The sequence below is a fragment of the Acipenser ruthenus genome, chromosome 27 (assembly GCF_902713425.1).
Source record: "Acipenser ruthenus chromosome 27, fAciRut3.2 maternal haplotype, whole genome shotgun sequence".
NCBI classification, from domain to species: Eukaryota; Metazoa; Chordata; class Actinopteri; order Acipenseriformes; family Acipenseridae; genus Acipenser; species Acipenser ruthenus.
In genome coordinates, this window is record NC_081215.1 from 4,639,923 (window position 1) to 4,662,656 (window position 22,734).

At 36.5% G+C, this 22,734-nt stretch overlaps 2 protein-coding genes across 4 annotated transcripts in view; one reads left to right on the forward strand and one right to left on the reverse strand.

Annotated features, from left to right (window-relative positions):
* Positions 1 to 410: 410 nt before the first annotated feature.
* On the reverse strand, positions 411 to 14,256 carry LOC117432188 (uncharacterized protein C1orf159-like). The gene is made up of 9 exons (XM_034053731.3): positions 14,165 to 14,256; positions 13,547 to 13,635; positions 6,691 to 6,775; positions 5,629 to 5,718; positions 4,974 to 5,039; positions 4,572 to 4,706; positions 3,825 to 3,850; positions 3,447 to 3,477; positions 411 to 1,688 (listed from the first exon to the last, which is right to left on the reverse strand). The coding sequence occupies exons 2-9, from the start codon at positions 13,616 to 13,618 to the stop codon at positions 1,591 to 1,593; spliced, it is 603 nt and encodes a 200-aa protein (XP_033909622.1). The 5' UTR covers positions 13,619 to 13,635; positions 14,165 to 14,256; the 3' UTR covers positions 411 to 1,590.
* Positions 14,257 to 16,207: 1,951 nt separating this feature from the next.
* The window catches only part of LOC117431983 (protein polyglycylase TTLL10-like), a 90,476-nt gene continuing 83,949 nt past the window's right edge, over positions 16,208 to 22,734 (forward strand). For all 3 annotated transcript variants that reach the window (XM_059002304.1, XM_059002305.1, XM_059002306.1), the window contains exon 1: positions 16,208 to 16,333. In XM_059002304.1, coding sequence (XP_058858287.1) covers positions 16,229 to 16,333 — 105 coding nt within the window. In that variant the 5' untranslated portion in view covers positions 16,208 to 16,228. The remainder of the gene's footprint in view (positions 16,334 to 22,734) is intronic.

The window sequence follows — 22,734 nt, forward strand, 5'->3', positions numbered from 1 at the left end:
ACTTAAGAAACTGATAAAAATGGAAAAATGTGACATTTCAAAAATCTAACATGAAATATTGTACTACTATTATGGCTTCCGGTAGACTTGCAATATAATTTTGCAGAATTTTGGCCATAGATGTAGATGGTTATTACAATTAACATTTGGATCAAAATCAGACTTCATTGTGATCTAGCAAAAGTATTTTCTTGTTAGGCCGTTAGTTGTCCATTTAGAATATTTCATAAATCTTTATGTCCAATTATAAATTAGGGCTTTTATATTCCATGTGCTATACAAAAGCAAAAACATTAAGACAGAAATATTGGCACACTTTTTGCAAACTGTATTTAAAATTATATATATATATATATATATATATATATATATATATATATATATATATATATATATATATATATATATATATATATATATATGATGAAGCACAGGTATAGAAAGTGCAAACCACTTTAACACACTGCAACAAAGATTTTCAAATTATCTGTACTTCAAATAAACATTTGGCAATACATCATTTTAGATTTCCTAACAAACAGGCAGCCAATTGGATTGACATGTCACATTGTGTACGACAAAGAAATAAAATATTACAATAGCACTACGCTACATTTTTCGGAACCCCGCTACTTACTCTAAGCGCAAGTCACATAGGTGAACATTCTTAGAACCTTATACATCTTCATGTGATTGCCATTTCTTATATGAAGACTAGGGTTTAATCTTATTTTCATCACTTCACTGCGTAGAAATGTTGAATTAATATCAGTCTACTCTAGACCAATATTAGTTGCAACTTTCTTTTTAAGTGCTCATGTAAACCTGTAGTGACTGACGTATAACCAGTTTCTAGATTGCGTCCTTTATGAAGGTTACAGTCCTGGACGTTTAACAAAACACTGACTGTGTGGTACAGACCAACATGGATTTCATAGCCAGGCAACTGCAGGATTTAAACAAATATGATTTTTAGATCAATTACTATGAACCCCCTAAACAAAATTAATTTGCCTGAGCAACTAAGCCATCTATGACAGCGTATCCAATTTCAAAATTTTCTTGGTAGTCCATTTAGTTCCTGGCAATAAAAATAGAATTCTTTGGACTTCTAAAGACCCCTCCTCCTCTTTTCCTCTCAAAAGCTTCTACCTGTTACAGTATGTAGATGAATAATCATTTAAAAAAAAGGTAAAAGAGCTTTAGGTCAGGAAAACAGAAGTAGATGAATAGTGCATTTTCTCACAGCTCAATAAACCTAGGAGTGCATTATTAAAGACATGAAAATAATCAAACAAAAGTACACAAAAGCTATATACATTTCCCTCTTGTACCTGATCCACACTGCCAAATATAAATGGGGAAGTAAGAAGTAAGTCAACTGCAAATCACAATTAAATATTGTTACATGTTAACATCTCTTCCCCATTTGCTGCTTAGGTGCCCATAGTATTTTTGCACAAAGTGGATGGAATAACTATTATGGGCTTTCTTTTTCCAAACCTTTATCTTCATGCACTGAAGAAAACCAATCCTTTGTGCATCTGCATCCTTTTTTGTTTAAGTCACGTGTTTTCACAGCTGAAACATCTACACATTGCTCACTCTTGTGGTTGCGGTTGATGATATTGTAGCTGAAGTAGATATGACTGAAGGTCTTTCCCTTCTTACATATCTTGGCTTCCGTACTAAAAGAAAAAAAAAAAGAAAAGGAGGCATTAAAGTTTCCATTTTCAAATACTAAAATGACACCTGCCTTACAATATGTGTTAAAGAACAGTTCTGTATCTGATGAATTTGCACTGTACAAACATGGCTTACCATTTAAAAATAAATAGGTACACAAGATATCCAAGAAAGAATAAGTGCTATGAAATGCACGTACCACTGTTTTGATTCTAAACGTTGCACAAGTCTAGTTTTGCATGAGTTTTCTCTGCTTGCTTACATGTCTATATTGCTTTTGTTTATGTTTTGAGGGGTGGGGTTGAAATCACTCTCGATGCCAGTATCAAATTCTTTAACAGCTTTCCATGTTTCTATACCTAACCATATGACTGATATTAAATGTATTAACAAAAGCGGAATTGGGTCCTACCATCCACATTTAAAGCAATAGTGCAAAGTGTAGAAAGACTAAAAGAAACTTAGTAAATTAAATTACAAATTTAAGTTTCTTTTAGTACTGTATTTCTGCACTTAGTCATAGTAATACCACCTGAAAAACTGACATGCATTTTTATTAAACTAGAATATATTGTACTGTATAGTACGTGGTGTGAAACTCAGTCCTGAGGCTCCCTGTTGCCCTGAAACAGTTTTAATCTTTATTTTGGCAGTTCAATATTAGTCTTTCTGCATATTTTTCTACTAGCTCACAAGCACTATATTGTTATCTGTGTCAATGGCATTGTAGTTAGCAACTATAAAATACCACCTGCATACATTAAAATGCCTTATCATGAAGATCAGGGGGAATATGAATGGAAACAGGTTGATGGATATTAGACAGGCCTGCAGAATTCATAGCTACTTTTGGCATTTTTTAAACTCCTTTAACATTTAAAAACAATGCAATTTAACAAATTTGAAGTGGTTTATGAGTATTATTGCAATGCTCTCTTGGTTTTTTTCTGATGACGATAACGCAAAACCTTTTTTCTTTTTCTTTGTACAAATCTACAATATGCTCAAACAGTTTTACAGATGACGCATATAGTGATTTTAGATGTAACACACTGTTAGTTTGTAAGTGCTCATTAGTACAACTGCTGAATTTAAAATGTATTTTATATTTTCAAAAATGCATTCTGTTGATGAAACATAAAATAAAATAAATGAAATCTGGTTTGGTGCCTTTCCGAAGGTTTAGGATTGTTTTCAGCAACTACCGAAAATTACAAACAATCACCAATGACCATATTACATTACACTGCAAAAACCTGCAGAAGGACAACCTGAACAGTCAGGTTGACATTTCCTTGGAATGGTACCAAGAAAGAAACAAGGACTGGTTATCCTCCGAGCACCATTACAAATGAATCACGGGCCTCACATGGATGCTGGTCACATGTATATTATCTTTCTTGGCGCTTTCAGTTTGGCTACTGCAGAGGTAAAAGGTCTGCTTGCAAAAACTTTGGGACAATAAAGACTCTGTTCCTGTGCAGAAGGAAACATTTTTTTCTAATAACATCATTGACAAAGGTGCTGATAATAAACATGATTAGTGTTGGTTTTGTTAAAGGTGAAATGCTATTTTTACTCTTGGAAATCTAAGCATCTCCAAGTCTAACAACATCTGTTAATGATTATTATGACCTATAATTTGCAAAAAAAAATAAAAAGAAAGATTTGTAGCTCTTCTGTATTAATTGTAGAGCTGGATAGAATAATGTTTTTACAAAAAGCAGATTTTATTACTGTAATTAATACAGAAATCATACCTGATGATGTTGGGGTAGGAACCATCACTGCCTGAAACAATGTGAGGTTTGTCAGATTCTCAAAATCACACACATTAACCTACATTCACAGTATGTGGAATAAATTATTGTACAAATTGCAAAGTTTTATTAAATTTGGGTGAGCAATTTTTAACACACTGTTTTTATTAGACAAACTAATACGTTAACTAGAAAAGCAGCAGACCATGAAGAAAATTACTTCTAGGGAATGCCCATATCAAAGTTCAACTCAATTCGATGAGTAGTTAAAATGAAAGTGTGACAACTCAAAATTGATGGGAAAGACATTGTTTTTTTTTATAAAACTAGATTTATATACACAAATACAGATGTTTGAAAAAAATAAATACAACTTACTGTTTCACTGGGTTGCAATATAGATGCTAAAACAAAAAAAGAAAAAAATGAAGCGCCTCATTAAGGTATAACTTTAGTAACACATCAATAAAAACAACTGTAAGATAAGAAACTGTTAAACACACAGATAAACACGACTGAGCAAAATCCTCCCGTAACATGAAAACTAGGGCAAGTTTTCATTTTTTATATAATGTCAACATATCAAATGATTTTCAAAAAGTTATGAACAAGCAGAGACACCTTCCTAAATGTACAGTATGTGGGTTTTTTTTATTGTTAACAATGTAGATTGGTTTCAGCATTAGAAAGAGCTGCCATTGACATTACAGTATATACCAGAGTAAATACAGAGAATAATGAAGGTCAGGCAGTGTATTAGAAAGCTGTTTAAACCCACAAAGCAATCTGACAGACAAATAAAAATGAATCCCTATCAGATCCCCGAGATGCAATTACAGCGATAAACACTGCCTGTCGCTTACTGTTTATTTTTTATATTAAATGTGTACCTTGGAGTATTTAAAAAAACACTTTGTTACAAAAATACAGAGAGCAATATCAGGTCAATCTGTAATGTCAATGTGAATTCTGTACTTGAGAGCTAAATATAAGAATGCATTTTGTACAGTCTATATTAGCTTCCTGATATAACCCCCCTGTATTAAAATGAAATCCAATAGGGTGAAGAATCTGCCCAGCACACACTGAGCCTCTGGATTATATTGTGCAGAATAAGAGCTGTACCTTTGTTTCGTCTGTAGAAAACATCTGGAAGTTTGCTGGATCGTTTGAGGTAGAAAAAGGAAGCCACCGATAGGATTAGAAACAAACTTATAAACAGCGTTCCTAAGAGAAGAGAGGCTGCTACTGCTGGTCCACCTGCCACAAAAAAAAAAGAAGTTTAAGGTGATTATTTATTGGATTTGTAAGTTAGCCATGATGTAATTGTCCTAACGGCAAGTAAATACAATATTCTCGTTAAGATTTATACATTAATCTAGAATTAATCAAATGAGATACAGAATTGACAAAGGAAAGCTTGCATACAGCGTGCATACCCTGAGACTTAGAACTTAAACACACACTTCACAAACAACATTAATATCAAAGGGGCTAGTAAATATGAATGCAACTGTGCTATCTTACCAATTGTGGGCTGTGGTGGTGCTGCAGTGCTTGTATTTGTCCACAAATAGGTTTCATTGGAGTTCACTGTCGGGGGGGGGGGGGGGGGGGGGGGGGGGGGAATAGGATAACATGTATTAACACTTTTAAAATATCAAGACAGATAATATATCAATCTCTCAGAAAAGGTTCTTTCTAGGACTGTTATAAAGTAATCAATTTCTGTCATTTTAATTCAGAGTTCCCCCAGTTTAATTAACTTTGATCTAATTATTTTGCTGCTGACTACCTTCGATAAGTAAATCCAAGGACCATGTCATTGAAACAGACTTCTGTTTGTAATTCAAAACTCACTCCAATGTTCTAGCTGCAATCAGACCTTTGTGACATAACCCAAAAGGTATCAGGATTCAGGTGATTATCTTTACTGTTGTGAAATATTTGCATATTCTGAATTAATGTAAAAAATAAATAAAATGTAAAAAAGAACCAGAAAATTGAGCACAAGACAACAGCAATAATGTCAAGAAAAGTATCCCATTTTAGTATCCAATTTTAAAGTTTAAGTAAATAAAAATATTTCCAAAAATCCAACCTAGAAGTGCAAGACCAAAAGTGATAATGTATTGAGTTGCAGATAGGAGTTTGTGTGTCACACAAAGGAAAGGTTACTTACAGTTGCTGCATTCGGTCACATTATACGGCAGTATTAAAGACTTGCACTGGAGGCAGGTGGTGCCATTCTCAAACTGATGCCGATAACAACCTGAGAAGAAACAAAAATAATAATAATTAGGAGTGTATCCCTAAAAACGAGCCCCTGGTGAATCAAGCTTATAAAAAGTTATGAAGCAAGAATGTACGGAAACAATTACAAATTAAACAATCGTTCAGCCTTCTTTAAAACAAACACTAAAGTATACATAATGCTCAAAAGATTAAAAAAAAGTTAATTTAAATGAAAAGTTAAATGATATTTGCAACTTGTTATCCGATGGGTCTTGTGGAGATACTGTACTTAAAACTTCCAACTGAAGCTTCTAAACGTTGAGAATGTGACATTAATTGGTTATCATTGTTGTGGAAATTAAATGGAATGTAATCTTTAGACGGTTTGCCTTGTATACATGCAGTTTGTTAACTTTCATGACTATTATACGCCCAATTGAAAGAGTTAACCTACAGGACAGGTCGCACTTTTGTATTCTCTCAGTCCTCATTCCCAGCAAACCAAACTGCTTTGAAAAAGGCAGTTTCAACCCGAGTCAACCTGTTTCAATTGAAACGTGTCTGAAAGCTATTATTATTATTATTATTATTATTATTATTATATTATTATTATTATTATTGAGCTTTCTGACAAAGAGGACATAACCCCCAAACACTCCCCTGCAATAGCAACATTAAAAAGTTCCCAGCTGGTGCGTACTGTACCACATTGAAATCAGCACCAAGCTTGATCAAGAGCATTATTACCAGTAGCCTTTGTGTCAGAAGTCTTTGTGCGGTGAAAATTCCCCTACTCGCATCTCATCCAAGATATAAAAATACATCTTAATACTAGAAGAAATAAATATCCACAAAACAGCCTCTAGCAATTGCATCCTAAACATCGTTGACAACAAAGCGTTATGCAAACACTTAAAATGCTATTTGAACCCGTGTGTGCTTTTCTTCACCCAAGGTTATGCTGTTGCTATATTCATAGTGTTTCAAGGGTTTCTATTCTTTTATCTACCTGGTCTGCACGGAGTGTTAACTGGACAGGTTCCATTCACATCCAGTTCATCCATGCAGCAGTCACCACGAAACAGAGTGGCACCCTGAAATACAGGAACACGGTGTGGGCTGAGAGACTGAGCATTTCATAAATACACCGGTACTTGTGTGTAAAATGAACCAACCAAAAACAGCAAGAAAACGGTTTTCTATCTCCAGCGACTGCAACAAATACAAAGGGAGACTTAAATAACAGCTGTGCTTCACTAAAACCACTTGCAGGTTCATTATAGGAAAACAAAGCGGAATGCTGTTCTGGGCTGCTGTTTAGAACCTTTAGGCTAAACAGGGTACTGTGAGGCTATGAAAAATCAACATCTAACAGGTCATGTAAGTACAAATCAGCTGGCAATATAGATCATTAGAAGCAGAGCTACGAAATGTCATTTAAAAAAATAGGCTACACTGTACAGTAGTTAGTAGCACAGACAATGCTTGAAAAATGTACATTAACTGACAACACGTTTCAAAGTGTTAAGGTACCTTGACTCACAAATTGCTAACAAGAACCTGGTAATCAGGTTACCCAGCAAGCTGTTTGAATGCTACAAGAGGAGTGTATCCACTGAAAAAATGGCAAAGTTTATACTGACTCAAGTTACCAGGGTTGGGGTCAGTTCCTGTTTTTCAATTCCAATTCCCAATTCATTTTACTTGGAAGGAAATGGAATTTATATTTTTGAGACATAATCACCGTTGTGATTGTTCAACTGCTTTTATGCCAATTTAATTGACTAGCAGTGGATGGGTTAACATGCACGTGAAAATCGACTCTACAGTCATGACTGTGTGATGTTGTCACGCAAATACACCATGAAACAGCAAAGGAACGTCCTCTGGTCAGCGCGACTTTAAGGGCAGGGTCAATCGCTTTCTCGCGATAAAAATAGCTGCAAAAACCCAGCAAAGCCATACCAAACCACACACAAGAAAGAACGCAAAAGACGCTGCAAATGTAAACCTCTCGTATAGCCTAATAATGTTTGTATAAATGCATCATATTATTATTATTATTATATTTTATTATTATTATTTTTATTACTATTATTATTATTAGTAGTAGTAATAGTAGTAGTCCTATTTTCTTTCTATAATTCTTTTAACATGTCCCAGGAACAACAGAGCTCCACCTCTTCTTCCACTGCACAGAACTGGAATATTGTTAGCATCAATTGGCATATTGTGCAATAAGTAATGGACATAGTTAACAAACAGAAATGTACCGTATCGCTGTAAATAAAAACTTTTGCTTGAATGTTTATACTACTACACGACATCCACGTTTCATTATAACGTGTGTGTGTTAAGCGGATTCTCCGCCTGGCACTACTACCGCAGCTGCAGACCAGCAGTCACTGGCTTCTCGGAGCAGAGGCATGGTATAGGGACTGGCAGATGTGTACAGGCACATTAGGATGCTCAGCCTGGTACTCCGCGTATAGAACTGCCAGTGCATGAAGCTGCTCAGGAACCTCGTATGTATTTTTACATATCCCCGTTCTCAACCTTATTTTCATATAGGCCTAAGGATCATACTGTTTTTTATTATAGTGTAACCCCCCTCCCCTCCCTATTTTAAGTAGTAATTTTTTAAGTAGTAAAACTTGTACTTAGAAGTTTTATTTTATATACTTTTATTTGCGTGTGGCAATGCATTAAGCTCTCCTCACGCTATTCAGAGTTGTTCTTTTCCTAATTATTAGGACACAGACATTTATATCCCCTGAATTACTATAAATTGAGTAATCTGCATTGGTACGGCTGACTTTTTTTCCCTAAATCAGAACAGCATAGCAACACATTTCCTGAAAAGTATGGCAAAAACAGCAATGCAAATCAATCACATTTATCCAAGTAAAATGATAAATCAACAAGTTTGAGATGTGTGGGTTAAAATCGAAAAAAACTAAATAAAAAACACAAATCACAATGTTGAACGAAGTAAGAAAATCTGAAACTGTCGAGCCAGGATTTCAAATGCCAAAATATACCAGTTGCTACTGACAAAGAGATAGGAGATGATGAATGACCATCATCTGAAAGATAACCTTATCAACAAAAAAACAGCAATATTCACAGACAGAGACAGTGAAGCACAATGAGGAAACTGTTGCAGATTAACAAAATATCATCCTTCTATAGGATTCAGCTTTCCACTACTCGATTAAATTGCAATGATTATCTCATTGTAACAATGTATTTTAAAATGCATAGAATAAAAAATAAACAGTAGATATAACAATATCTTAAGGGTATTCATAAACAATTCTCCATCAGGTTACCAAGATGGTATGATACAGCGTTGTAATGCACTTCTCTTAGAAACTGAAGTCAAGTTAAACATGACAGGCTGATGCATTTAAAAAGGCAGAGGGATATTTTAATTATCTACAATGCCAACTGTATTTTTTTCTAAAAATAAATAAATAAAATAAAAAACAAGTTTATACTGTTCATTTCAGGGCAGCAGTATTAAGAAATTAGATCACTAAAACAAACCCAAGCACGTGTAGCGTTACCAACAATACTAAGAGAAGCCAACCCACAAAAGCACTACCTTCCAAGCAGGGTAGGTTGAAAATAATGTTACCCTGGAATTTACCAATTTCTACTTGCTCAATTACATGAAACCTAAAACTCGTAATAGAGTGTAAGACAGTGCCCTCTACTGGTAATGAACAGTAACGTCAAAAGACTGGTGGAACCTCCCTTCCATTCAATATCATTGGCATTCCAAATCCTGTTACTCTGCTATAACAAGATACATTTTGGATAAACCCATGCCATAAGTCAGACAAGTCAGAAGCAATAGCTTACTCACCTTTTATTAATATTAGAGGCAAGTTAAATAATAAAAGCTTAATTATAATAAAACTCTGTAAAATATATTTTAACATTTGTAAATTTTCCTAACAACCAACGTGTAAGCATTTGCCCATTCACTGCAACTTACGATGGAGGAGTCGGAAGACTGTAAAACAGCAAACTAGCAAGCTTTAGAGTTCTGGGTAGAAACTAAAAAAGAGATAGGTCAGAATACAGTATTAAATGCAACAGTATACTGCTGTATGATTTTATATTAAAAAAGCATGTCCTGCAACAATAAACTTAGAACAATGCTGCAATCTAACAGGTTAAAAAGACAGCTGGCAGAATGATAATAACTAAGCAGAAGTGCTAATGCTACAAACTGCTACAGATAGGGAAATGCTGCCAGTAATGTGTATTCTGTTGTGCAGGCAGTTTGCACTAATTAGACTGGAAAGCTCAATATTTATAGACTGCATCAGCCAATTTCTTGTATCACAAGACCTGACAGAGGCAAGAAACCCCTTTAAAAAGACAGACTCAAGGCTCTTACCAGACTCAAATGTAATTAGTTAATTTATCTATGATAATCGCTCAACATTTTCCACCGGCATCAATTATTTTCATGTCTCTGTCACAGTTTGAGGCAGGCTGCAATAAAAATTGTATGGAAAGTCATGCTGTAAATAATGGTATTTAAAAAAAAAAAAAAAAAAATCTACTGAAAATAGATACGTTTTTGAAAATGTTCTAGAACATGGCATTTCAAACGTTTGTGTTTGACATTGCTATTGGATTTGCCACGTCTTTCTGTGTACAGTAGGCAGCATTTCAATTTTTACTGCATAGCTGTCGTATGCAACAGCAGCTATACAGCAGTACAAGTTTTTATTGTTTCAACTGTCTAGTCACAATTTTCAGTGGCCCTATGTAACACAATTTTTGTTCCTGGGTAGGAAGTGTTATTTCCTAATTGCTTATGCCTCAAAAATATAGAAAATGGCTATAATTCCCCACAAACTTTGCTTTTGTGACCAGGACAGTGATATTTTGAAATTTACCTATTTCCAATGAGAAAACGGGCAAATTTGTGTCTTTTCGTTCACATAAAGTCAGAAAAAAACAACATATGAAGCCAAATTAACATGTATTTATACTAAAGTAATACAAAAATGACTACAAAAGATTTAGAAGTGAGTAGTTTTTCAAGATTTACGATTATACTGTAAATCACTTTCACAAATCAGCCCCCAAATGTAGTCTCCCATCATGTTCTCGTTATACTGTCCTTGGTAGCGGCGTTCAAAGTCCAGTATATCCTGGTGGAAGCGCTCGCCTTGCTCCTCCGAGTACGCTCCCATGTTCTCCTTGAATTTATCAAGATGAGCATCAAGGATATGGACTTTGAGGGACATCCTACAGCCCATTGTGCCGTAGTTCTTCACCAGAGTCTCAACCAGCTCCACATAGTTTTCGGCCTTATGATTGCCCAGGAAGCCCCGAACCACTGCGACAAAGCTGTTCCAAGCTGCTTTCTCCTTACTAGTGAGCTTCTTGGGGAATTCATTGCACTCCAGGATCTTCTTTATCTGTGGTCCGACGAAGACACCGGCTTTGACCTTTGCCTCAGACAGCTTAGGGAAGAAGTCTTGAAGGTACTTGAAGGCTGCCGACTCCTTATCTACAGCTCTGACAAATTGTTTCATAATGTCCAATTTGATGTGCAGTGGTGGCATCAGCACCTTCCGGGGGTCCACCAGTGGCTCCCACTTGACGTTGTTCCTCCCCACAGAGAACTCGGTCCGCTGTGGCCAGTCCCGCCTGTGGTAGTGCGCCTTGGTGTCCCTGCTGTCCCAAAGGCAAAGATAGCAGGGAAACTTGGTAAAAACCGCCTTGGAGACCCATCAGGAATGCCACCATTTTGAAGTCTCCTATAACCTCCCAGCCGTACTCATCATACTTCAAGGCGTCCAGCAAGGTCTTGAAGCTGTTGTAATCCTCTTTGAGGTGCACCGAGTGAGCCAGGGGAAGAGACGGGTACTTGTTACCATTATGGAGCAGCACGGCTTTGAGCCTCCTGGATGTGCTGTCAATTAAGAGGCGCCACTCATTCTGGTTACAGGCGATTCCGATTGCCTCGAACAGACTGGTCACATTGTGGCAGAAGCAGAGCCCATCTTGACGGGTGAAGAAGCTGGAAAAAGGTTGGTGACGCTTCCTCTGATCTGCGACTTGCACACTTTCATCCAACAAGTTCCACTGCTTGAGCCTAGACGTCAAAAGCTTGGCATTGGACTTGGTGAGACCAAGATCTCTAATCAAGTCGTTGAGGTCTTTTTGGTTGGGGTAGTATGGGTTTCTCTCCTCAGCTCCACCTCTGAAATTGTCATCTGGATCTACAACGTCTTCCTCGCTCTCTGACTTGCTGCTCTCTTCTAAAGACGACTGCTCTCTCTCCGGAGGAGTGGGTACGGGGAGCTCATGGCAGTGTGGCACCGGGGCGATGGATGAAGGAAGTTCCGGATACGTGATAGCAGGTGCATTCTTGCCAGTCCGACGTTTGGAAGGGTCCACCATGCAGAAGTAGCAGTTGCTTGAGTGGTCAGTGGGATCCCGTCAAATTCTTGGGATAGCAAACTTCATGGCTCTCTTTTCCCCTCTGTACCATCCTACAAAAATACATTTATTTCACCCATGACTAATGTGTAAAAGATTCTCGCAACATTTTTCATATATGATATTTTTTCAATAACATTGAAAATTGTAAAACATTTTAAAATTAAAAACTTTTACAATTTTAAAAATTAACAAATTTTATAACATAAAATTCCGAGCAACAATTGTCCATCTTACCTTCCAGAGTCTTTTTGCAGTGCTCGCAGGTGAAATGAGGTGCCCAGGGTTTGTCTTGATCCCCGACAGGCATGCCGAAATATGCCTTGTAGACCTCACACATCTTAGCAGATGCTTCCACAGAGTACTTTTTCGCTCTTGTCTTGATAAATTGGCCGCAGACATAGCAAAATGCGTCTGCCGGATGCTTGCAGCCTCTTGATGCCATCTCAGAAAAATGCAGATATGTATCCACTTAGGCAGCTGGAACTAAACTGAACTGATGGGCTTAAGGCCCCTGTATTTATACTACTATTTATATTACTGGAAAGTTCTAAAAAGTTCTAGAAGTTACTCCAAATTTACTCAGCACTGAATCTATCTGGAATGTTCTGGAAAATAGGTAAATTTCAAAATATCACTGTCCTGGTCACAAAAGCAAAGTTTGTGGGGAATAATAGCCATTTTCTATACTTTTGAGGCATAGGCAATTAGGAAATAACACTTACTACCGAGGAACAAAAAAAAAAAAAAAAAAAAATTGTTACACGGTGTTATCCCTGTGCTGAGTTACTGTACTTGACCTTTGCTGCTATCCCAACCCCACCATCATGTGGCTTCTCCATTGATTTAAGCCCTCCAAAGGGATTATTCTGCTGCACTGGATTTGTATTAAAAATCCTTTGTGTGTCTACATATATTAGATTATATATATATATATATATATATATATATATATATATATATATATATATATATATATATATATATAATCAGTTTGCACTGCTACTTACAAAACTTTTAAAATTCTTAGACAGAATAAAATCTTCTCAGGATTAAATACTATGTGTTAACCATACAACACGCTATGTCGAATATTTAATCATGTGCCTTTAATATATGACTAGAATACAGGGTATGATATACGTTATGGCAGGTTTTATGAAGGCTCATGCAATTGCTTGATTGTCAGTTTGTGTATAACATTGCATATTAGTGTAACATTAAGAAAATATAACAGGTGGTCAACCTCATTGTCTGGACTGGTAATCCCCCTACTTCTACTTTGTACAAATCCCAAGGCGGGGTTTTAAATATGGGGGAGGGCTGTGACTTACTGTACACAACAGATACCCTTACAAAGAACGTGGGAGACATACTGAGAAGCACCTTACCAGAATTGTAGGAGTTTGACAGAGAAATTGAAACGCAAGTCCTGCCAAGATTAAAATGTATTGCACCGCCATTCCCGGGAGAACGAACCCTATTAGGAACAGAATTTAAATTAGAATTTTTGGATGATTAAAATGATCGGTTAGTAGCCTGTCTTGCGTAATTAAAACAAAAGCTGTCCCCCCACCCCTAGAACCACGAAATCAGTGCTGTTACTTCGGATTTACAGGACAATGTTTACTGTGCTAGCCATCTTAACATAAATATATGTAATACTGTTTGAAAAATGCTATATTCGTGAATCCAATAAAAATACCAACGGTCAATACTAAACTGCATCGTTAGCCACTACCAAGTGTCACAGCACTGACCGCTCACACGTTTCAGCGTACGCATGCTACTCTGTCAATATGTCTTCCAAAATGCTTTGTTTACATGCAGGTAGTTAGTACGCTCCTCTGAAATAAACACAGAGCTCAAGATTAATTTGTAAATCACGAGGCTATTTTAACAAACTTCAATGCGTTCCTGCCTGAGGTTCTTTATAAACACGTCTAGAAAACATGAATTGCCCATATGTAAATATTATTTTTAATCTACAAAAACAAACAACGCCTTACCTTTTTCCGAAGGAAGTGAAGTTGAAACATTCGAGCAGATTGTTTGTAGCTGAGCAGTTCCCCTCTGTAATGGCAGGCCTTGCTTGTTGCTAGGTTACAAGGAGCCCTTATCAGCCTACAGCTACAATTCCACACCCCTTTTCTGTTTCGGCACATTGATTTCACAACTGGAAACTTCTGAGTCTGCGTGTATGGAACACATACACATGCAGACTCAATATAACTACACGGAAAATATGTTTATGTACTGTTAAAAAGCGAAACAAAACGCATCTAATAGTACGTATATGCAGTGTTAGCTTTAGCAGACGTTTTGTTAAGGGAATTTTAAACAATTAATCATAGTAGCAAACACAATGCAGGTCGTGTCAGGTCGTGATTTCTGCTGTGTCGGCTAAATTACAGCAAAAAATATAATTCTATTGTTTTGTTGTTATTGATATTAAATTGACTGTTATTGGGCCAAGGTCAATAACTTCTAGCTTGGGAAATAGCGGTCGGTTTGTATTCGATGTGTTCCTCACAATAATAATAATAATAATAATAATAATAATAATAATAATAAAACCCCTCAAATTTGCTGTATTTATTTAATGTGCATTACACAATGTTTCCTGTTTTTGTTTCCATAGTGAATTAAATTGAGACCATTTCCTTTTCAAAACCAGTAACTTATTTTAGACGCGGCGGTTTGTTTAATTCTTTTCAACACTGCCAAACTGGCAAATGCAGGTTTATGATTCACTGATACAATATAACACGCTGCACAAAACAACACACTGAAAAACATCCCAAGCTGCAAATCCCATCCCGTATACATTTATGGCCTACAAACTGACACGACTCAATTTAAAAAACTTCAAATGTGTGTGGGCGAAAACCGGATTGACGGTGTCTTGGGTGCAAGCAGGCCTAGCTCAAAGTGGAGATAAAAACTGACCTGCATGAAATACACCGACGCAAATACCAAAATACGTCAAGTCGAGCAGACAGAAAGGCGGGTTATTTGGCTTTTAAAATGTTTACAACATTCTCTGCACAATCCAAACAGGTGGCATGTATATTTCAAGTGTGCAGTAGGATATCAGCAAATCCATTCGGAAGTAGATTATTGTGGCTTGATGGATAAGGCTATAGTTGCCTAATGTATCCCCACATGTGTGCACTTTGGGACACGGCACTAGTAGTTGCAACTGAATTAATATTTAAACAATTAAAAGCTATTTTATACGGCCTGGTTTTATGTTTAGTCCAAGAGGTTCCACGCACAGCAACACGTGTAGCGCTGCTTCTGTACGTTGTTGCTAGGAAACAGCAACGCCCAAACCAGAGAAGTTGATACTAGTCCTGAAGACCACAACAGGTAGGAGGAAGTGCGCAAAAACGTAAATTCCAACATTGTATCAGTTAGAATTACATTTGGGTAAATATAATTAAGCAGAAAAAAAAGTTTATTTTATTGGCTTACTCGAACACACTTTAAAGTTGCCAACGATCGGCAGGTGCACAGTTATATATCTAGAGGGGTAACTTGAGATTAAGCTGCCAATGCATGCTGTTTACAGCCCTTGTAGCGGTTCATAGCGGACGTTAGGGTTCATAGCATTTGACTCACAGCGTACTACCCAAAGTAAACCAAGACACAAAATGTACGTTTTCCCGTTAAACTACTGTACTACCTAATGTAAACGCTTACTCCTACTGTGTACCGCAGTGAAGCTCAGCAAAGTTAATCGTTAATGAGTATAATAATAAGTAGCGTACATGATAAACACCATAGCACTGTAAATTCAAAACTACAGTGCCAAGCACATTTTTCATAGCCAGTGTGTGTTAGGGATTAAGCATGCTTTAACATTGTTATCTTTACCGTGCTTGCACCAAAGACTGTACCATGCTTTACTAGACTTTTCTATACGTGTATAGGGGGCATTGCTATTCATAACCCCTGAAATAATAATAATAATAATAATAATAATAATAATAATAATAATAATAATAATAATAATACACAGTTTCATGCCTATTTCATTTCAGTAGCACAGATATTGTCATTTTGGAACAATGAAGAAAGCGAGCACGTGTTTCACAGTGAATTTTCAAGATGGACAAAACACAGACCAAGAGAGCATGCAGAAAGCCTTTGAGAAGTTCAAACAAATGCACCAGGTATTTATGTATCAGTACATTACCTATTCCTATTAGATTTCTTATAGGAGTGTTGAAAACCCAGACCTTTGGTAAAGCATATTGTTCTATGCTAAAGGATAGTCGTTTTTTGTTTTAAATCTAGAAAGCTATAATACCATTGCTTCTATGTCAGAACTCAGGATATATATATATATTTAAATCTGGAAATCACATAAATAATGGACAAAGATCACTTGCCTTTCCTGTAAATCTGGTCATTTTATAAGATGTTGATGCTCACAATTTTCTCAAGTTTGGCCCCCTCAATTTTAAGACTACCACCAGTCAAAAAATGATGTTGTTACTGACCACTACAGTTGTGTTGCAGTAACTGCTTCATGACTTGAATGTGTCTCAATGAGGTGTTTAAACATTATGATTACAGTGTACAAGGCAACATTTTCACAGAAATACCAAACCACTTGCCTGACAACATCCCTGAGTTTGGATAGCATGTCTACAACACTGAAATAAAAAAAAATCCCCCTCTGCATATAAAACATATACTCTTTTATATCCTTTAGTCATGGAGTAAGTTGCCATTACTTGCAAAGAAGTACAGACGGTAATGTAAAGTTGTGGAAAGGTTATGGAAAGCTGTGTAGCTGCAGAGGCTTCCAGAGGCAGCTTCAGCAAAAAAAAATTTTCAGCAAATGAGAGGCTTGCTCTGAAACACAATACAGGATTTCCTGAGTGAAGGGCTCTGGTGGGCGAAAGTTTACTGGCTTTGTTTCACAAATTGTTCTCAATAATATTCTCAATTGTACTGTATGATAAACACAAATGTATATCCAGTATATGTACTGCACATATCATTAGGGCATTAACTCCTATGTAACTTTGAGTATATAGTTCAGTATTTAATCACCGGGTACTGTATAAAGCATAATTTATATTGCAAGGGCATTGCAGTTTCATAGAAAGTATATCATCTAATAGCTACAAGTTAGACTTGGCTCTTAAATCTTTCAGCACAAAATAACTACAGAAATATGTAAAATATGTATGCATGACATTATCTTTCCTATACTGCAAAATTGGTCTGCAGTTCTGAGTGGAGTTATCTTTATAAAAGTCTACAGTCGTGAACAAACCTAAATGGCTACTTGGCACTAATCTTGGACTACCCAATGATGCTGTAGGTAAGGTAGTCCTTGATTAGTGCTAATCAGGTCCTGTGAAACCAGACGAAAGTTGTCTGGTATCTACCCACAAGGAAAGCTCATAAATAGCTTTAATGAAATGGTAATGCAATCCAATGAAGACAGGGTTACTCCAGCTTCTTTGTCTGCCATTAGTCATACGCTTACAGTAAGGTTTAATGATTCAATTACTTTAAAGGACGCTTGAGCAGAACCAGCTGCAGACCGCAGCATTACCAGCAATGGCAACACAGTAAACCTGAATCAAATACCGATACAGGAACACATTGTTACTTATGTGGTACCATGGCACTACAACAGATTACCAGTGTGCATCTGTCTCTACCAGTTTAATAATATTTGCATGTCAGAATATGAAAATGTTACCATGGTGGCATTGTGGTGCAAGTAATATCATTTTAACTGCCCCGTGCTACTATTTCCTCTTACTGCTAAACAATTTCATTGCCATCATACTGATCTATTAGCACGCTTGTAAATGCACAGAAGTATGCCAGTGCTTTATGAATGGGAGATGGATGATTTCTGGGACATGTGCTTTCGGTGTAACTGGAATCTTCAGAGAGACGACATTTAAATAAATCAGTGCCACGCTAGAGTCCACCAGAAGTGGAAAATGGTATCTAGTCGGTTTCATAAAGGGTTTTACTTTACTTCACGTTTTTAAGGACTGCTCTGGTATGAGATTCTTCTACTACTGGTGCATTAGTATAATTAACTACTCTGATTTCAAGAACAATGGATCACATTATGTTCGTATTTTAAATGTCCTCTGCTCAGAGGTTTGACAGTATGTGGATACAGTACAGCTGAGTGTTTCCTGAATCCTTTAAGCAGGGTAGCATGAATCTCTAGCTTGTAGGGGGAAATGTAATTTGCTGTGCAAGATGAATATTATTTTAAATAAGTATACCTGTTTTATTATCTTAGGAAAGATCTAGGTGTATATTTTATTTTCAAAAGATCACTAAAAGAGCATGTTTTTAAAAATCATAAACCATTCTCCAAACTGTAACATGAAATAAACTATGAAATCCACTGTGTTAAATAAATGTAAATGCTTTTAATTCAAACAAAATAAATACATTAACAGTAAGGGGGTTTATATGCTTTATCTAGATACATCCTGACATCTGGTGGTCATTTTAAATTATTGCAAAGCATCCAGAACCATACTTGTATAAATAGAAGTAAAAAAAAAAATAAAAAAAATTAAATGTGTGTTAAGAATTTGTGATGATTTTGCTTCCTGGTAATGGTACCTAATCACTTCCTGTGCTCTAGGTGAATTTCATGCAAATAGTTTAGTTACAATTAGACCGTGTGGCCTACAGCACTGGAAAAAACTGTAATCTGTATATCCCTTTATTGAGGAAACAGGTAGGAGGTCCAGAAGCATTTAAACTAGAAAGGAAGGGGGGGGGGGGGGGGAAACAAAAATACAGAAGGGAGACCACATCAAAACAAGGGCAACAACTCAGGTAAGACCACTATTAAATGTATTTATCTTAATGCTAGAAGTCTCAGAAACAAAATGTTAGAACTTGAAGCTACTGCACTAACAAGTAACTACGATGTGATAGGTGTTACAGAAACTTGGTTGTCTGAGAGTGATGGAGACGAATATAATATTACACTATATAGGAAAGACAGGCAGGACAGAAGAGGCGGAGGGGTAGCGCTATACATAAGAAATAGTCTTGAAGCCCAGGTGTTAAATCAGGACAAAGAAAACAATGCAGAATCAATATGGGTCAGAATAATGGACACAAATTCAAAGGGCATAATAATAGGAGCATGCTATAGACCACCAAATTCAGACGCTGAGCAAAATAATCTGTTGTACAATGACATTCGAAATGCATGTAGAAAAGGAGAAGCCATACTAATGGGGGATTTCAACTTCCCCCGTATAAAATGGGAAAACCCGATGGGGGGGCACGGCGGACGAAATTGAAATGGTGGAAATGACAAATGACTGCTTACTAACGCAATTTGTCAAGGCACCGACTAGAGGGGAGGCATGCCTTGATTTAGTCTTTTCAAATAATTAAGACAGAATAACTAAAACAGAGGTCAGAGAGCCATTGGCAAACCCAGACCACAACATGGTCTCATTTGAAATATTTTTTAAAACCCTCAAAGTAATGACTAAAGCTAAGGTTTACAATTTTAGAAAAGCAAACTATGAAGGTATGAAACGGAGACTAACAGAAGTAGATTGGAGTAAAATAGAGAAAACATCCACAGAAAAAGGATGGCTGTTTTTTAAAAATGTAGTACTTGAGGCACAAAACAATTACATCCCAAAAGTAGACAAATCTAAATCTAAAACAAAATGGCCAAAATGGTTTAATAGATCAATTAAAAAAAATATTCAGCAAAAAAAGGCACTTTACAGAGCATTTAAAAGGGACCAAAAACAAAGTACACAAAAAGAGTACTTGGAACTGCAAACACAAGTCAAAAAGGAAGTTAGAAAGGCCAAGAGAGAGATAGAAATCAATATTGCTAAGGGGGCTAAAACCAATTCCAAAATATTTTTCCAATATTATAACAGCAAGAGAACATTCAAAGAGGAGGTTCAATGTCTAAGAGACACAAATGGCAAAATCATAGATGAAGAAAAAAAAATAGCAAATATATTAAATGATTATTACTTTTCACAGGTTTTTACAAAAGAGGACACGGACAACATGCCCGACATGTCGACCTGTTCCTATCCAATTTTAATTAACTTTAGCATAACAGAGGCAGAAGTGTTAAAGGGACTAGGAGCTCTTAAAATAAACAAATCCCCTGGACCAGATGAGATCCTCCCAATAGTACTCAAAGAAATGAAAGAAGTTATTTACAAACAGCTAACCAAGATCATGCAATAGTCTCTTGACACAGACTGGAAAATAGCAAACGTAATTCAGATCCACAAAAGGGGAGACAAAACCGAACCAGGTAACTACAGACCAATAAGCCTGACTTCCATTATATGTAAACTTATGGAAACTATAATAAGATCCAAAATGGAAAATTGCCTATATGGTAACAATATCCTGGGAGACAGCCAGCATGGTTTTAGGAAAGGGAGATCGTGTCTAACTAACCTACTTGACTTTTTTGAGGATGCAACATTGAAAATGGATAACTGCAAAGCATACAACATGGTTTATTTAGATTTCCAGAAAGCTTTTGACAAAGTCCTGCATAAAAGATTAATTCTCAAACTGAACGCAGTAGGGATTCAAGGAAATGCATGCACATGGATTAGGGAGTGGTTAACAGGTAGAAACCAGAAAGTACTGATTAGAGGAGAAACTTCAAAATGGAGTGAGGTAACCAGTGGTGTACCACAGGGATCAGTATTAGGTCCTCTGCTATTCCTAATCTACATTAATGATTTAGATTCTGGTATAGTAAGCAAACTCGTTAAATTTGCAGACGACACAAAAATAGGAGGAGTGGCAAACACTGTTGAAGCAGCAAAGGTCATTCAAAATGATCTAGACAGCATTCAGAATTGGGCAGACACATGGCAAATGAAATTTAATAGAGAGAAGTATAAATTATTGCATGCAGGCAATAAAAATGTGCATTATAAATATCATATGGGAGATAGTAAAATTGAAGACGGGAACTATGAAAAAGACCTAGGCGTTTATGTTGACTCAGAAATGTCTTCATCTAGACAATGTGGGGAAGCTATAAAAAAAGGCTAACAAGATGCTCGGACATATTGTGAGAAGTGTTGAATTTAAATCAAGGGAAGTAATGTTAAAACTCTACAATGCATTAGTAAGACCTCACCTAGAATATTGTGTTCAGTTCTGGTCACCCCGTTACAAAAAGGATATTGCTGCTGTAGAAATAGTGCAAAGAAGAGCAACCAGAATTATCCTGGGTTTAAAAGGCATGTCGTATGCAGACAGGCTAAAAGAATTGAATCTATTCAGTCTTGAACAAAGAAGACTACGCGGCGATCTGATTCAAACATTCAAAATCCTAAAAGGTATAAACAATGTCAACCCAGGGGACTTCTTTGACCTGAAAAAAGAAACAAGGACCAGGGGTCACAAATGGAGATTAGATAAAGGGGCATTCAGAACAGAAAATAGGAGGCATTTTTTTACACAGAGAATTGTGAGGGTCTGGAACCAACTCCCCAGTAATGTTGGTAAAGCTGACACCCTGGGATCCTTCAAGAAGCTGCTTGATGAGATTCTGGGATCAATAAGCTACTAACAACCAAACGAGCAAGATGGGCTGAATGGGGCCTCCTCTCGTTTGTAAACTTTCTTATGTTCTAATAATAATAATAATAATAATAATAATAATAATAATAATAATAATAATAAATACATTTTCTATCGTCCCACTAGTATGGTTTAGCCAAGATGTGTTTCAAAATCTCACATTTTTTGTGAAGAGAACTCTTTCAAAACATTGCAGGAATACTTTGTGACCATTGGAGGGGGCTGTTGGTTCTTTTGTTAGTGCCTTGTACAGTGGAATACCTCTTTTGCGATCATCATAGAGAATGGTCTTTGGCATGAAGCACTGGTCTTCCAGATTTAGTTTCTGTTATCTCCTGCACAGAAATGTACACGCCTCTGGGTTTTAATAAATACCTATGGAAAAACGGGCACTTAAGGGTTGAAATGATGTGTGGAATTTATAATACCCTCCTTGTGCTTCAATCGTAAATAATACTGTACTTCAATTGTTAAAACATTGGAATTCCTGTCACATACTGTTACGTGTTATTTATTGTGTAGAACTTAAAAGCTTTTAAATAAATTTTTCTACCTTTAAGTCACATCAGTACCTTTATGTTTACAGTTTTCCAACTTTTGTATTTTACCTTTTATAATTATATTAGCCTATATATGAAAAGCTTGCAAAGACTCTGTGGTGCGGGTTGTGAAACCTTAGTGATCTCACAGTGCCACTGGATAGTATTTCCCTTATCCTTTAGAAATCCCCATTGTCCTGGTTCACAGGCATGCCTGTTGTAATTGGCAGATGCTGAATAGCTGCAGGTGGCCCCTGAATAGTGACAAGGCCCATTACTCACTAGAACCAGCTCTATAGTAGGCAGTCAGATATCTGCATGAATAATTCTTGATTTGTTTTCTTTTCATTTCCCTTTCCCTGGAGAGTGCAGCAACCACGCCACTAGCAAGAAACACTCCCCACCCCCTGATGCAATCTCTCCGTCTTATT

What these genes read in the sequence shown, in the direction of transcription:
- LOC117432188 (XM_034053731.3), bottom strand. Translation starts at nt 13,618, where the DNA reads ATGGCGGTGCAATACATTTTAATCTTGGCAGGACTTGCGTTTCAATTT. An exon ending in GTCAAACTCCTACAATTCTG is followed by an intron (nt 6,776 to 13,546) that starts GTAAGGTGCTTC and finishes CCTGTATTTCAG; the next exon opens with GGTGCCACTCTGTTTCGTGG. An exon ending in TAACACTCCGTGCAGACCAG is followed by an intron (nt 5,719 to 6,690) that starts GTAGATAAAAGA and finishes GTTTCTTCTCAG; the next exon opens with GTTGTTATCGGCATCAGTTT.